This window comes from Cicer arietinum, chromosome 2 (assembly GCF_000331145.2).
Source record: "Cicer arietinum cultivar CDC Frontier isolate Library 1 chromosome 2, Cicar.CDCFrontier_v2.0, whole genome shotgun sequence".
In the NCBI taxonomy this organism is placed as follows: Eukaryota; Viridiplantae; Streptophyta; class Magnoliopsida; order Fabales; family Fabaceae; genus Cicer; species Cicer arietinum.
Window position 1 is genome coordinate 3,309,581 of NC_021161.2, and position 16,826 is coordinate 3,326,406.

Genomic DNA, 16,826 nt, shown 5'->3' on the forward strand with positions numbered 1-16,826 from the left:
ATGATTTAATGATTAATAAGAGTTGGTTTTTTTGTTCACAATAAAAGTTGTTTTGTCCAATTTTTATTTTTAGCAAATCAAAAATATGGTCTTAGTTATTAGAGATTAGTCTTTCGTGTCACATAGGGCATTCAATTCAATTCCTTAGATTAAAAATCATTTCTTTTACCAAATAATTAGGAAGAACTAGGCTCTTAGCAATTTACACAAATATTCACGAGTCTTACCTCGAATTTCATAATAACGAGTGCTTTCTCTTATATGCAATACTTACCTAATTACAATAATATATAGTCTAATAAAGGAAAAACAAACAAAAAATGAGAGATGATAAGATTTATGTGGGTCTAAGTTTCTCTCATGTCTAATACATAAGCATATGGGTTGATTATAAATATATGAAAAGGATGCATTGAGATTTTATAAGCTGATTCAGGAAAAGAAATAGAATGTTAAACAAAAATACATTAGGTCCCCACCAATTATTTAAGTTTGGATTTGGGTGCTTCATGCTAGAGATTGATAGATACCAAGATCAATATATTAATACTATCTTCAGAATAAAATAAAAATAAAAATAAAAATATTATAGTTAAAAAATTAATGTATCTAATCTAAGTTAAATCAAATACATTAAATTTTTAAATATTTTTTTTATATTTTATTTTAGGGAGGATATTAATAGAAATCTATAATTTGAAAACATCTAAGTTGAGCACCAAATAAATATCATTCTTTTATCTTAACTTATTTTCAAATAATGTCTGGTGGAATCTTTTAAAAAAAGATAATCGAAAATACAAGCTTTACCTTATAAGAATGAATATATTCATGCTATCACACACAATAATCTGGAAAGTGAGTGCATACGCAGATAAAGACATATTATTATTCTATTAGTGCGTCGGTGACAATTTTTTCTAAAGAAAAAATAATAATTAGAATACAGTATGACAAGAAGTATGTCCAACTTCAAATATAAACACAAATTTATATGTATACAATATACTCTTTCTTATATTGAATGCTTAGAGAGTACGAATTGTTCGTAAGTGACATTTCATATTTAAAGAGTCCTATATTTAGTGAAATATAATTTCAAAAATATGTTTATAATTGATATGCATATCTTAATATTGTAAAAATTGTGTTAAAATTTGATCTAAATTTTAAAATACTATCAAAGTCTATTCATGATTTATTAGATCATTTACTATCAAGTCACCAATATTCATGATTTAAAAAATGTACTTTAGTATTTTGTCAAAATAAACACTTAAATTATGTAGAATTAGCTACATGAATTAAACAATGTCATAATACCATCATCATCATCATACATCAAAGTTCAAACTTCAAACATGTTTTTGAATTTATTCCTAAACTTTTCTTGATGATTTGATCTACAATCTAACTATTGGACTATCAATTATCTGATCAACTCTATCTTGTCAAAATATCAATTAATTAATTGTATATGTCGAAACCAACAACAAACAAATTTTGCAAAGCAGATCTCTAGATCCATTTCAAAGGAGTATGGAGCTAACCAGCAGAAAACATATCTTGTAGTTTACACTATCAGAACAGAGATTACTCATCCAACACAAACAACAAATAATATGACATGTTTGGTATCATAGAAAGTTTGTCATAATCACAAGTTTGCCATAATCACAGGAAGTTGAACCAGTGATTTTTGCAAGTTACAAGTTGCAACTTTGGTATAATGGCAATGACTCACTATAACTATGACATGACAAAATGATCATGATATAAAACTTTACTCACTATAATTATGGAAAAATGATCATGATATCAAACTTTACAACATTGGCTAAGACCCTAACAAAAATTCAACTTCTTGGTATTTTAATGGTATTATAGAAAAGGAAAAAAAATTCAAATGCCAAGTACATGTTTGTATTTGCAGTGAGAAATTGTTGATCCCACAGTAAGTCTAAAGCTGAAATTTGTAGCTTTAGAAAAATCACGGCTAAAAAAGACATTGAGGTGCGAGAAATGGAAGGCTGACACAATTCCAAACATGGCATAAGTATAGAGGAAACCAATCATATACATGAAGAAGACCTATACTTATGCATATTTCTAATGAGGTTTATTCCCCAACCTTACCAACAAAAATTCCATATGTTACAAACTGTCAAACATCAACAACCAATAATTTTACTATAAACTGCCTCAGTAGTGTTAAAAGCTATCATCAATCTACAAAAGCCAATTGATAGTAATGTTGCCAAGCCAAATGAACAAAGGGAACTGAACCAAAGCGATAAAGAGCAAGAGATAGTGATGTTTGCTCGAGTCGTAACTCCTGACCTCTGCGAAAAGGACTCGTTTCATTGTTTTTACTAAGAACACTCCCATGCATAAACAGGTCCATGGCATCAAAAAGTAGTAGGAGTAGCCAGATATTATTCTTCCGAGGACAGCCAAACAAATGCCGGTGAAAGTATATCCAGCATATGCTATGATGTCGAGCAAGGGTGCTTCTCCGCTTCCTAATGAAAGTAAAGTCACCTTAAGTAGTCCAGCTTGCATAAACCAACCAAGTAATCCCTTGATGAATAACAAGTTCAATGCTTCTGGACTAAACCTGGAGTAAAATACAGCATCTTTAAGAAACCACAACAAACTATGAAAAAAAACATTGAAATGGAACTAAGGGCCTGTTTATAAAAAAAAATTACTAAATATCACTTTTAGAAGTTTTTCATTTGTTGACCAAAAAGAAAAAGAAGTTTTCATTTGTATGCTACAGTTTTCTTTTTTTTTAAATGAGGATCTGAAAGAAAAGAAAAATCTAAAAACTACTTAAATTATAAAGCTGTGTTGAGTAGCTTCTCTTAGAAATTATTTTCTCGGTAGATGATGTTTGTAAAAAAGTAATTTTCATAAACAACTACAAAATAACTTCTGTTTTCTTAAAAATGTTAAAAAAAATCTCTAAATTCTAAATTTATTGAATGTCAAAATCATTTTTTTATAATCCGTAACAAACAAACCCTAACTGAGCTATATTATATGAAGTCGAAAAACAATCCAGTTGTGAAAATTTCAAAGTAACAATCATGATAAGAAAAATGCAGAATCTACAACAACTAAGAAGCTAACTCATCTATGGCTAACAATGAAGTCTTTACAGTCTTTTAGATGGAAATACAACATAAATTAAATTTTGGACTTGAAGAATAACCGCAAAAAAATCCGGGCACCCAAGGCAACAAAAATAGATTAAAACTATGAAATATAATCACAATCAGCAATTCCTTGCTAGAAAACAAAGTTGTCAACATTCAACACTGCTAATAGAGTAACCATGCGGCATGCGCTGTTGCACCACAACATACAAATGCTGATCACAGAATTGAAACTCACAACACAGAATTGAGATGTTAGAAGGATGAAAGCAGATTTATCAATGCTTTTAAATCATCCTGATGAAAGAAAAGACAATAGCATGTTGTTGACAATATTGTTACTGATATCCACGACAATTCAAAAGACCTTAATTACTACTGCAAGTAGCATTTCATGAGTCCTAAAGTCAGTTTCGATAAAGCTAATCTCAACAATAAGTGTTTTATCACAAGTAGTAAAATGGATTCAGCTAAAATTATGTGAATCTGACGAAGAGCAGAACTCTAGGACATTTATAATATAATATAAGTTAATAATAAAATAAGGTAAACTGCACTTGTTTTGAGGGTGGAAATATTGCTAATATTAATAAATGTAAGAAAAATGAATAGAACATGCATCACAAATATATTATGGAATTAACGTATAGGAAGAGGAAAACATACTTTCCGTGAAGACCCAATGAGAGGCCAGCAAGAACGACATAAGTACCGAATGCCATTAATGGAATGTAAAGGTCTGGTGCATTTATGTCATAAATCGGTGGTTTATAAGAGAGCCTACCACCCACTGGCTCGGTGATTCTAGTCCAATGACCCTGAAAAACAAAACAAATAAGATAAGAGCAGCATGATGATGAAATAAGATAATTAAATGAAAACTTGAGAGAAATTCAAAGAGTTTGAAGTTGTTGCTTACCCTGTGCAGAAATGGAAACAAAACCACCTTCAATTTGTTCTTAACATAATGGTCATTCACTTGAAAGTAGTATTGGGGATCAGAGAAATACCGACTTATCTGTAATTCAATGCCGAAGATTCATTTAGAAATGAAAACCTTGAATCTATACCTTAGTTATGCTTGAGGTAAGCGAAGTTAGCAAATCAAGGTACGTTAAGCGACTTAATGTCATTTTACAGCTAACATTGGTTTTTCCACAGTCAAGCCTATGTCGGTTGATATATATTCATTAGTAATTTTACGGTAAGAGAACAAATGCCATATATGAATTAGATTTAAAAATTAAAACATGGAATATGATTATTTTTTTATGAAAACCACACGTATCCTCGTACTGGAAGCAATCCTATTCAAGGCCGACTGGGCAACAAAGGTAGGAACTCTTCCTAAGAAATTTACTTTTTCCAAGGAATCAAAGCAGAGACCTCACACTAGAGTATTCCTATACACATTCTCTCCAGTTGCAGAGATCTAGCATGCTTCCACTATGGCAACCTCATTAGGTTTCATGGAATATGATTTTGAACATCAAATTAGACCCTGTTCTTTATGTATCTTTCGACATCAATTAGGTCCCTAAATTAAAGCTTATTTTAGACTATATGAAGGACAAAGTTGATATCAAATACTCCAATATCCTTGGAGAACTAACTTGACACCTCATGTATCTTGAGGATACAATTTGAGTATTTACTCACATAGCAATTTCAAAGGAACATATGAAGATCTAACCTTATGAATGGTGAGGCAAATTAAGTTATTAGAGGCAAAAAAATCACTAGTTCTTACATTGCTTTGGACATACTCAGAGCTGGATCCTAATATTTTTCCTCCATAAGCACCCAATCCACCTCGAATGAGTCCTGAACCAGCAACTTGAAATGCACTCCCAAAAGGATTAGGTTGTTGTGTGCTTGCTGGAGGCTGCGCCACCCCTGGTTGCGGTCCAACATTATTATACATTCTTACTGCCACAAAAGAAGCAATCGATAACAAGTTCAATGTACAGCAAAATCAGCACAAACATAAAAATTTGCAAAGACAAAAAAACCCTCTTCATATAAAAACAAACTAAATCCAAATAACCAAGTGATTTGACTCAAGTGGTTAATGATTTTCAGTTAAACACTAATCAATCGAAGTGTTGTCAACTACAGATCAGGGAAAATAGTATTTTGTTCAAATTATGCTTTGCTATAGTGCTATAGCTCCACAATAGCAAATGATTTGACAACACTTTGTACTAAATAGCATATCGCGGATCAATAGCGAGTTGTTCAAATTCCGCTATGTTATAGCACTATAACACCGCTATACATAGCCCTATAACCCCACTATAGCAACTAATTGTTAACATTGATCAATGAGGAGTACTCGAGTTTAAACCCAGGCTAGGTCAGACTTTCCTTAAACTCGGGATTACCATGACCCTTTTCCTTGGAAACCAGAGGGTTAAGACCAAAAAAATTACATCTAAATGAAAACCAACATCAATTTCAGACACAGAATATCATTCCATAAAGCATAAAACCAACCATTTGAACAAATCAGTACTAATAAACAAAATTATTCATATATGGTTGCGAAGAACATCATCATAGACAACCAATGAACAAGAACCAAAACGCAAACCACATTTCACCAATTTATTCAATAATTGAAACAGAAGTTTCCATTTATCAATTATTCGAATCGCAGATTCAAAAACCCATATTTCCGTAAAAAAAAAACAATGAAATTAATAGTCGAATACAAATCTAAAAACCGCCCAATAAGTAGTATAGATTAAAGTTGCAAGCTTTAAATTCAGAGAGAGAGAGAAATGGGGCAAAATAGATTAGGGGTATAGAGAGAGAGAGAGAGAGGCAGATTTTGAATGGATATTAATTAGGAAAAAAGGGAATAGAATCGAACCTGAAGAGAAGCTTGAAGAGAGAGTGGTGAGAGTGGAGGCGGTGGAAACAAGAGAAGAAGAAGTGTGGTGTTTCCGGCAAAAGGGAACTGAGATCTGAGAAGTGTATAAGCAAAAACGGTATTTTGGATTTCGACTTTCTTTTTTATTTATTGCTTTTTTCTATTCTCATTTTATTTTATTCTATTTTGTACAGATTTTTTTATTTTTCCTTCAGATTTTGTGCAAATATTACTTTAAATAAATTTTAATTTTTTATGATGTCCTCTTAATTTTAATTAAATAAATATTTGAATTCAAAATTTTAATGAACTTCAATTAAATATTCGATTAAACACGAGTTTAAATTCTTTTTACTAGATTTTACAAAGTCGGAGGATTAAAACTAAAAATCTAAAAATATTTAGTTAGCTATATAAATCTCTTCAATTGAAGATATCATTATATTTTTGTTTCGGGTACAATTCTTTATTATTTCAGCTTATAATTTAATATATTGTTGAGAAAAAAAAAATTATTAAGTTTAAATTTATGAAATTATTTTAAAATAAAAATATAATTTTGATTAATAAAATTTAAATATTATTATTTAAAATGAAAAATAAATAAATAAATAAAGCAATGTGTCACAAAAATGTTCGTATCAGAAAGGAAAAAAAATGATTCAGTTTGCTGTCAGATTCATATCAGAAAATGAGTACCATGCAAAAGATGCTTACTAAGGAGAAGGGAGGTGGAGGGTGTATATTATGTGGAGTGAGGGGTATTTTGCATAAAAATATTTGTTTTTGTTGAGAATGACGTGGATAGAAAAAATGGGGTGTTTAGATACCACTACCATTTTGTTTTTGGGTCACATTGATGTAGGTCTAGTATTTTTTAGTGTAGGTGTTCTTTCAATCCTCTAATTTTTCTGTTTTTTATTAGATTTTAAATTTTGGACTCATATACTACTATGTAATCTTTGATTATGTGTATTTGTGTACTGGTTTGGTATGAGGCTTTGCTTATAATATTTTCTAATTAATTCAACTGAAATACAAACCTTAGCTTAAGGATAGCTTATAATATTTTCTAATTCTTCTAATGATTTCAACTTATAGGACAACATGTTTCAAAACCATAGAAATGAATACACAATAGATATAAGAATAGTGGTTGTATGATAAATATATTGACATGCGTATGATTATTTATTGTGTATATATATATCATTCTTCCTATTCCATGGTATTATTAAAGTGGTGGAAATGGGAACAAGTGATTTGGAAAGTTGATATAAGAACCAAACTAGCAATCGTCATGGTCCATTCATTATTTTCTTTAAATCTTCACTAAATAGTAAATACCTTGCTGCTACTTTTTCTTTATGACATTCTGGGTGGTGCAACTTTCACTATTTCTTTTCTAAATTCACTAAAACTATACAACTCCACTACTGAAAAATAAAATAAAAAATTGGTAAATGATTGCTACTAGTATATTTTATTAATAATTCTCAAACACTGTGATATGTATGCATAATAATATAATAGCATAATTCTAAGTTCTTTTTTTCAATCCTCCTTGTGTGTTATTAGGGGAATGAGTTATAGTAATCCAAAGTTTAATTTTGTGGTTAGAATGTGTTTATCAAATATTAGTTTGGTTAAGTTTGAATTCAAGTTCTACTTATTGATTTGACTTTCATTAAAACTTGTTTACCACTTGACGACAACTACTTGATTTTTAAGTGGTTGGTCTAATAGAGCATGACATGGTTTGTATTCGACATGTTACAAATTTGAGTCTCAGATACTCCTCTTAGATGAGAGATTTTCATGTTTTGATTTGGGTGCATCCTTCACCCAAAAATTTTAATAGTAAAAAAAGAGTTTAATGGAAAGACACTATAAATATAAAATAATTTTACACTAACATTTAATAATAACTTAAGTCACAATATTGCTCCTTAAGTATACACTCTAGTATGTAACCATAATTTAAAAATAATTACAAAATATTAGATTATCATAACATCAACTTAAAATTAGTTTACACTATGGACATCTCCCATTTTTCATCAAAAAATTATATATATAAGTATAACATTTCTTTCACTAAATACTCTTTATTTTTGTGTGACAATAGCATTCACTAAAAAAAAGAGAAGAAAAAAATAAAGTAGAGTTCATTCTTTTTTGCTTTAATTCTCTTTAATCTTTACCAATTCAACCGTACAGTAGCTTGATTATTATGATAGTGGTACAACACATTTCTATCTATACCTTATTGGTATATGAAAAATGCATGAATTCCTAATTAATAATTGAAACGTTATCCAATATTGTGAACTTTAATGTGTCTGATCATTTCCATTTCTTCATTCATAAGGAATTGAAACTGATAAAATCCCCTTAAAGATTTCAATTTATATAGTGACTCTTAGAAACTGATACTTAGAAGAAAAAAAAATGTATGTGACAAGGCCTTTGTCTATGTACAGAAAATCTCCAAGTACATTGGAGATACCACCACCAGATGCTCCATATTCAGGCTATATAGTCATTACAGATGAGGAAGCAGAAGCTGAAGACACATGTTGTTGGCGAATATGCCGGCGAAAGAATGTGAAGAAACTACCTTTTCCTCAGGATAAAGTTTTCTCAATTACTCATCCGTCGGAGTATGAACAAACTTCGAGTGTTAAGGTTTGGTTTCTTCCTGTGCCTGATCACTCTCTCTCGACGAATAGATACTATGTCATCAGAGCCAAAGGCAGACACAAAGGGTACGTTTTATTTTTTTGATAGACAAATATTAGTATATTAGTTCTTATGTTAGTATTGTTCCAAAAGTTGGAACCAATTGGACTTAATTTCTCTATATACACTTTTACTTGTCTTTGTTTGTTGGATGTGAGACTTTATAGTTTTCCAAAATTATGTGACAAATGTTCTTGTTTAATTTTTATATGGAACCGTAAAATTGAGCTCATGCTTTTATAATGTTCATTTAAGTGTTTTGTGCTAACTATGTTTGTTCTTATAATTAGTACTTTGTCAACTAGTTATGTTAAGCATAAGCTGAAGTTATAACTGAGTTTATGGCCTAGTTTGGATTAAATTCGAACTTACGAGGATTTCTCAATTAAATAAGTTTATAGTTTTTATATATAAGTCCTTATAAGTCCTTATAAGTTTATAGATGTTTGTGTAAACTCAAATGAGAAAGCTTTTAAAAAATTGAGATGCAACAACTAATCTCAACTGATTTGAAAAGCTATCATTTAAAAAACTCGGACTTATTATAGATTTGTAATTATTCTTTTAAAAAAACTCATAGTTATTATAAAATTCTTCTAATATTTCTTTGTTTTGGGTAAGTGTTTTCTGATGATTTTGTCCAAGCTGCCTCATACATGTATAACTCATACAAACATTACATTGGTTTGAGCGAAATATTTGAGTGGAAAGAGTCATGTGCCTTAAGCAAGGTCTCAAGTTCCAGCCGCGTGTATAGAAAAAACGTGGTTTGGAAGGGAGACTCCACTGAAGATGGTCAGTCAAGTTCTCCTACATATATTAGTCACCGACACATCTAGACTTATTTCGCGTTAACAAAAAAATACATGTATATGTGATGTTAGTAACACAACATTTTCTAACAAAACTGTGTAATTTATTTGACTATATGAATTTGGTATTTTCTCAAATTTGGATGCAATCACAACATTTATGTATGCACACTTCATGAGTAACATCTTGAAACTGATAATAATTCGTTCATATTTCATAGTAACAATGTTGAAACTGATTTTTTGTAGGAAAGTATACAAATGCTCAAGAGAAGGTGACATAGTGAGTTGTTGCTTCAACAACATCTTGAATGACAAAAGTCCAAAACCTTTCAATCTAAAAGACTTATACCAAATTTTCAAGATTCAAAGTCACCAAAGTGGTGGTTTCTTTGCTAAGTCCATTACACCTGATGGAATTCCACCAAAATTCCTAAGAAAAAAAGGATGGAAAGTTAGAATATCAGGTTCATATAGATCATGCAAACTCAATGAAGCTCTAGGTGTTGATGACCCTTTAAGAGAAAAGCTTCCAAGTTTCAATTTTCCTATCTCAAGAAAACATTCACCACCTTTGGTTGTAGGAAAATGGTATTGTCCATTTATATTTGTGAAGGAAAATGGAAGAAAAGTTAAACAACAAATGAAAAAGTCCATGTTTTATAGTATGACACTTGAGCAAAAATGGAAGGAGATTTATTCTTGTGGAAGAAATGAAAATGCAAATGAAAATGGAAATGAAAATGAAAATGATGTTGTGACTGTGAATGTATTTGTTGAAAGAGAAGTGGTATTGATAGGTGGAATGGAAGCATCAAAGAATGGAAGAAATGATAGTAATGGTTTTATATGGTTTAGAGTGTATAATCCATATAATAAGAGAAGGGTAAGTGTTGGTTTGAGTTCAGCAATTATTGAGAATATGAGATGGTTACAAGAGCAAGGAGGTTGGGTTTATGGTAATGGGAAAGAAAGGGTTGTGACAGTTAAAGAAGAGGTAACATGTGAAAAACAATGGAATAGGTTTGGTTGTTATGTTTTGGTGGAAAGTTTTTGTCTTAGGACATTAGATGGGAAATTAGTTTTGAGATATGATTTTAGGCACACTCACAAGATCAAGTGCAAATGGGAGTAAGAAGAAAATTTGGCTCTAATCTAATTAGATAGAGTAATTGCTGTAATTTTCTTATATCCAATGTTTAAGATTACAAATGCTAGTAAATTAGTACTTAATTTTCATGTGTTTGAACCTATAATCTTCTTTCTTATAAATCTTTTAGTGTTTCTTAGCTCACAAACTGAAAGTACTGAACTACCTACGTGGGTCAAGTACAAAATTTTGTTAAAATGCTTAAAGTCAATTGTGTCTATGTCTGTTATACTCGTTGTACTTTCAACTTCGATGGTTATATTACGTTCAAGTGTGGTCCAATTATCAGCAAATATAAACATTACTTAACATAAGAAGCTTATATTCAATGTAAGGATTGAGTTTAAACATATAAGTGCATGTCAACATCCCAACACCTTTAGTCAAAACTTATATTTAGACCGAACAAATTATTCAAAAACACATATTTAAATATACAAAATTTAGCGTTTTTTCTATGTAGATATTTCCAAACTAATGTTGAGGGCAAATAAAGTAGTATCCCTATCAAATTTTTAGACCATTTAAAGTCATTCATATGTGAAGAGGCCTAATCTCCAATTTAACGATCTAGCTATAAAATATTTAATGACTTTTTCTTCTTTTTATAGAATAAGTTATCATAAAGACGGCTTCTTAAAATACACTTTTATATTTTCATGAAATTAAAAAAGTAATTGTATTTAACCAAACCTCACAATAAATGGGAAGTTAATTATTTTTATTTTATCTTTTTGTACTAATTATTTTTGTTTATAATCTATAAGACCAATAGAGTGGCAATAACCACTTGAGCACCCAAACAAGTCGGACATTAAATATAATCTATTATTTGAAGCACGTCGGACATTAAATAAAAATATATTTTTTTATAAAAATTATAACATATATTCATTATATTTTTAAAATCTAACTCTTTCCATTAAATTCAATTTTATTTATTTTATTTTATTTATTTTATCGACATTCCGACGTAGGCGATCTTTTATGTATTTCCAATCCCTACTAAAACAAAATTTGAAATTAGAAGTGCACAGAGCTGCCCGTCTAGAGAAACATCTAGAATCCCCAACCACTCAAGTGGCATTAATTGATAATAATAACTCTTGGGTGAAATTTTTTAGAATTTAATAATAATAATAATAATAATAATAATAATAATAATAAAAAATGCACATACATCCAATCATATTATATTACTTTACTATGTTAATTTTTAAAATATCTATATAATTATTTGTATTTTTAAAATAATATTATTCATCAATTTATCTTATTTTATCTAAATTAAATTAGTGATATAGGATGAAAATAGAGCTGATAAAAGTGAACTAGATAAGTACTTAAATTTTAGATATGTGGATATTATTAGATCGTTTTGAATTTAAATTTGAAATCACATAATTATATGAATTAATTATAATAAAATTTAATATCTCTTAAAATATAAAATAAAAATAAATAAAAAAATATTTAATTTCTAAATTCTAAGATCATTTAACTCTCTAGCATGAATCCAAAGATATTCCAAAAAAAAATCAAAATGAAATTAAATATATATTTAGTATTAGAATGTAGTTGTTAAAATCACATTCAATGGTCGTGATTTTTAAATCTATGAATTATAATGGTCGTGGTTTCATGTTGTTCTAACAAGTCCATTGTAATACTAAACAGATGCTAAATTGGTCGGATCGGTAAGTCGATAATATTCAATAGTTCTACCAACCCAAATTGCATTTTTGTCTTTAGTGCCACACGAGTAGATAAATTTCGTAGTCACATATCTCAATTTTCTAGCAATTTAATAACTCCACATTATAGCAACTCCTTTAACTTGCTTTTTATTTGACCAAAAAAAAATTGCCTTTTATGTCATATCATTTCATTGTTTGAAGATCCAAACACAAGAAATGAAAGGTGTCAGTAGTATTTCCTCTGTTAACTCATTTCCTACTACATCACCTTACTTCTACTCTCAAGGTACTCAATCACCTTTTTTTTAATTATACACTTTTTATTTTATTTTGTATTTTAGTTCATTTATTAACTGAGATATATCTATTTTCAATTCATTAACTCTTCAAGTTCTTTTAAGATTCTTAATAGCATGTTATCCAATTAAAGTCACACGAGTTTATTGAATTTGACAAATTTTGAAAAGACAAATTGAGGTTTTTATGCTTATTTGGTTTCATAATGTAGAAAATTTGAAGACACCTAATTCTTACTTTTCATTCTATAATAATAATAATTAAAAAAATTGTTATATATGCTCCTTTTAGCTCAATTTTTTTAATAAATTAATTATCCAGACAATTAACTAAATGGAAGTTTATTTTTACCAGAAAATGTTTGTTAGTATCTAATAGCGTATATACAACTCTCCTCAAACCATGTTAAATTAGTTTTGAACTATAGGAATTTTGCTTTTGTATTTCAATATAGGTTTTGTTTTACAAAGTTTAGTAGTTATATATAGAATGGTTATGAATTTTTGTTTTTGTTTTTTTAACTTTAGTTGAAAAGCAATGGCCTAAGAGATTTGCCTTGAGTACAAAGCCAATGCATATGAGGCATTCAAATGGATGTAAAGTGAGAGCAACTTTGGATGCTAATAAATCAATTGAAATTCCTCATCAATGGTACAATCTAGTGGCAGATCTTCCAATTAAACCACCTCCACCATTGCATCCCAAGACTTTTGAACCTATCAAACCGGAAGATTTGTCGCCTCTTTTTCCTGATGAATTAATCAGACAAGAGGTGACAACCGATAGGTTCATAGACATACCGGATGAAGTTCGTGATGTTTACAAGCTTTGGCGCCCAACCCCTCTCATCAGGTTTTATTAATATCTACTAAATGTTCGATGTTTTAAATCCTGGTTGTGTCGCGATCTTTGATACTACAGAGAATCGCGCTCAAATATGGTTGATGGCTGATGACTGATGACTGACGTAGGATTGAGTAAAATCAACCATATGTCCAAGGCTTTAAATTATGTTTGTGTCGTGATCTTTGATATTACAGAGAATTGTAGTCAAATATTGTTGATGTCTGATGCAACCTCAATTGGAGGTCGCAAATATTTTTTTTTTTAAACCATGCATATATCACACTTTTCCTTTTTATCTTTTTGAATTCTTGTTAGAGGAATCTTATATATGTGTATCTTGTGAATTTAGAGCCAAGAGGTTGGAAAAGCTTCTTGATACACCTGCTAGAATTTACTACAAATATGAAGGTGTAAGCCCAGCAGGGTCCCACAAACCTAACTCTGCTGTTCCACAAGCATGATATAATCTACAAGAAGGTGTCAAGAATGTTGTGACAGAAACTGGTGCTGGACAATGGGGAAGTGCATTAGCCTTTGCCTGCAGCATTTTTGGCCTTGGATGTGAGGTATGTATGGGACTGTTCTGATAATTAGATGAAGAATTTACCCAATTGAACTCAGTTAATTTGTGTTGTGCAGGTGTGGCAAGTACGCGCTTCTTACGATTCGAAACCGTATCGAAGATTGATGATGCAAACATGGGGTGCAAAAGTACATCCATCACCATCTATGATCACTGAAGCTGGTCAAAGAGTTCTTAAAAATGATCCTACAACTCCAGGGAGTTTAGGCATAGCTATATCAGACGCAGTAGAAGTAGCTGCTAAAAATCCTGACACTAAGTACTGTTTAGGGAGTGTACTTAATCATGTTTTACTTCACCAAACTGTTATTGGTGAAGAGTGCCTTAAACAAATGGAAGCTATTGGTGAAACACCAGATGTTATCATAGGATGTACTGGCGGTGGTTCCAACTTTGCAGGACTTAGTTTTCCTTTCATTAGGGAGAAGCTTAATGGCAAAATTAATCCTTTGATTAGAGCAGTTGAACCTACAGCGTGTCCTTCATTAACAAAAGGGATATATGCTTATGATTTTGGTGATACAGCAGGGATGACTCCTTTGATGAAAATGCGTACACTTGGTCATGACTTTGTTCCTGATCCAATTCATGCTGGTAATTAATTTATTATATGCTATGAAAGTTTGTCTCATTTATTTATTTTTTGTTTAGGTCCCTCAACAAGGTAACATCTATACAGATACTGGACACGACACTGACACATAGACATTGATAATAATCTGAGGAAATAGAAGTGATTGGATATAACCACATGTATCTCCAACACTGACTCGTGTTAGACACTACTGCATATCCATCAGTATAATTCAAGTAGAGTCAGGAGGACATATATAAGGCGAGCTTATAAGCTCTCTCGACACCTATTTTTCTATTCACATTACTTGAGTTTGAGGTCTTGTTTAAGGGAAATCGAGCTACTTGGCTCTTGGACCAACAGGCGTTTTCATGTCATATTTGTTAGGATATCTTTTGTATTTGACAATTTTGCTTTACTTGTAGGTGGATTGCGCTATCATGGTATGGCACCATTGATCTCACATGTTTATGAGTTAGGTTTAATGGAAGCAATTTCAATTCCACAAACTGAATGCTTTCGAGGTAATTAAAGGCCCATTTACTTTCCAAAAACAGTTTCAATTTTTACCTCGTATATCAGCGGCTCGAATGACATTTAATTATGAATCTTTCTTTTTTTTTTAACTGTAATCGATAAACGATTGAAACTAACTAGAGATAATATGTTTCAGGAATCACTATTTTTAAAATACACTTTCAAAAACTTCCATAGTACTTTTTCTAATGTTTATTTTATCAGTGAAAGTGAAAACAGAAAACAAAGTAAAAAGGCCCTTAAGATTTTGGTAATATATAAGCTTGATTGTTTGTTTTGATTATAGGTGCTATACAGTTTGCAAGATCAGAAGGGTTAATACCAGCTCCTGAACCAACTCATGCTATTGCTGCAACCATTAGAGAAGCTATTCATTGTAGAGAAACTGGAGAGGCTAAGGTTATTTTGACAGCAATGTGTGGACATGGCCATTTTGACCTACCAGCTTACGAGAAATATTTGCAAGGTGATATGGTTGACCTGTCCTTCTCAGAGGACAACTTGAAAGCTTCACTTGCCAATATTTCTCAAGTAACATCTTGATTTTGGCATCCTTCTAGTACCAAAAGAGAGATGTCTTAGTTTTAACCACTTCAACTATACATTGGAGATGTCTCATTTCTTAACGAGGAGAACTTGCATGAAATTCAATCTATAATAAAGAATGTGGCTAAAAATGGTGTTGAAGAATTTAACTTTAAGACATTAAGAATGTGGCTAAAAATCACACATTTGTGTTGCAGGGAAATTGATAGTCCTTAAGTTAAAATCAGATAGTTGAAATTTGAATCATTTGATCTTAATTTAATGACTAATGTATCAATTGTGTGAAATAATATTATTTAAATTTCAGAAAAATCACTAAAAATTAAATAGAAGAATATGTCAAGTTAGAGAAACATATCTATGTATAAAAATAATTGATTTTACTGTGAATTAGTTATAAAAGAATTAATAAATTATAAAATAGCAATTATACGACCGTTGAATCATAGAAACATTTATTGAAATTTCTGTTTTATATAATTATTTTCATTTTAATTTTTTTTAATATTTTCTTTATTTTTTATTTCAATAGTTAATATTTATTATTGAATTATTTTTTTGCAAGATTACATGGAATAACTTTTTCATATTCGTTTATTGGAGTCCACCAGAGTGGAATTAGCGAAGCAACGTTTGTGAACTTCTATAAAAAAATGCTTAAATTAATATTTTAATTATTTTTTAACTGTAAAATTAAAAAATGAGTGAGTGACAATATAGACATCACTTAAGACACCATTAAGGTTTGTGTTGCACAATTGGATTGAAGGTGCTCAGCATCGTTTGCCTAACAAAGTTTTACCACATCTCGCAAAAGACAATAAAAGATAACTCTTTCTAAACAATCAAAATTCAAATAAATCAAAATTCAAATAAATCAAAATTAGAAACAAATAGAATTGATACAACAGCAATATGTAATTTATTTTTAGAAAATATATTACCATTCACGATTAACATTTTAGAGACATTCAATGTCATTTTAAATAATCAACAAAAATATTAG

At 30.2% G+C, this 16,826-nt stretch overlaps 3 protein-coding genes across 4 annotated transcripts; 2 read left to right on the forward strand and 1 right to left on the reverse strand.

Moving 5' to 3' along the window:
* Nucleotides 1-2,031: 2,031 nt before the first annotated feature.
* Nucleotides 2,032-6,182, reverse strand: LOC101496897 (uncharacterized). 2 transcript variants are annotated; one of them, XM_004507196.4, is made up of 5 exons: nt 6,037-6,182; nt 4,912-5,090; nt 4,081-4,179; nt 3,828-3,979; nt 2,032-2,617 (listed from the first exon to the last, which is right to left on the reverse strand). In XM_004507196.4, exons 2-5 carry the CDS (start codon nt 5,083-5,085, stop codon nt 2,230-2,232), a joined length of 813 nt encoding a protein of 270 aa, XP_004507253.1. In that variant the 5' UTR covers nt 5,086-5,090; nt 6,037-6,182; the 3' UTR covers nt 2,032-2,229. The 2 variants fall into 2 exon arrangements, with proteins under 2 accessions (XP_004507253.1, XP_027191862.1); XM_027336061.2 differs by having other exon boundaries at nt 4,912-5,086; nt 6,037-6,169.
* A 2,160-nt stretch (nt 6,183-8,342) lies between these two features.
* LOC101496571 (uncharacterized) lies at nt 8,343-10,829 on the forward strand. The gene is made up of 2 exons (XM_004507195.4): nt 8,343-8,804; nt 9,840-10,829. Exons 1-2 carry the CDS (start codon nt 8,488-8,490, stop codon nt 10,723-10,725), a joined length of 1,203 nt encoding a protein of 400 aa, XP_004507252.1. The 5' UTR covers nt 8,343-8,487; the 3' UTR covers nt 10,726-10,829.
* Nucleotides 10,830-12,548: 1,719 nt separating this feature from the next.
* On the forward strand, nt 12,549-16,236 carry LOC101496245 (uncharacterized). The gene is given in 6 exon segments (XM_004507194.4): nt 12,549-12,723; nt 13,262-13,586; nt 13,930-14,146; nt 14,220-14,757; nt 15,163-15,261; nt 15,561-16,236. Coding segments are annotated over 6 exon segments (1,506 nt in total). The 5' UTR covers nt 12,549-12,653; the 3' UTR covers nt 15,818-16,236.
* Nucleotides 16,237-16,826: the final 590 nt, after the last annotated feature.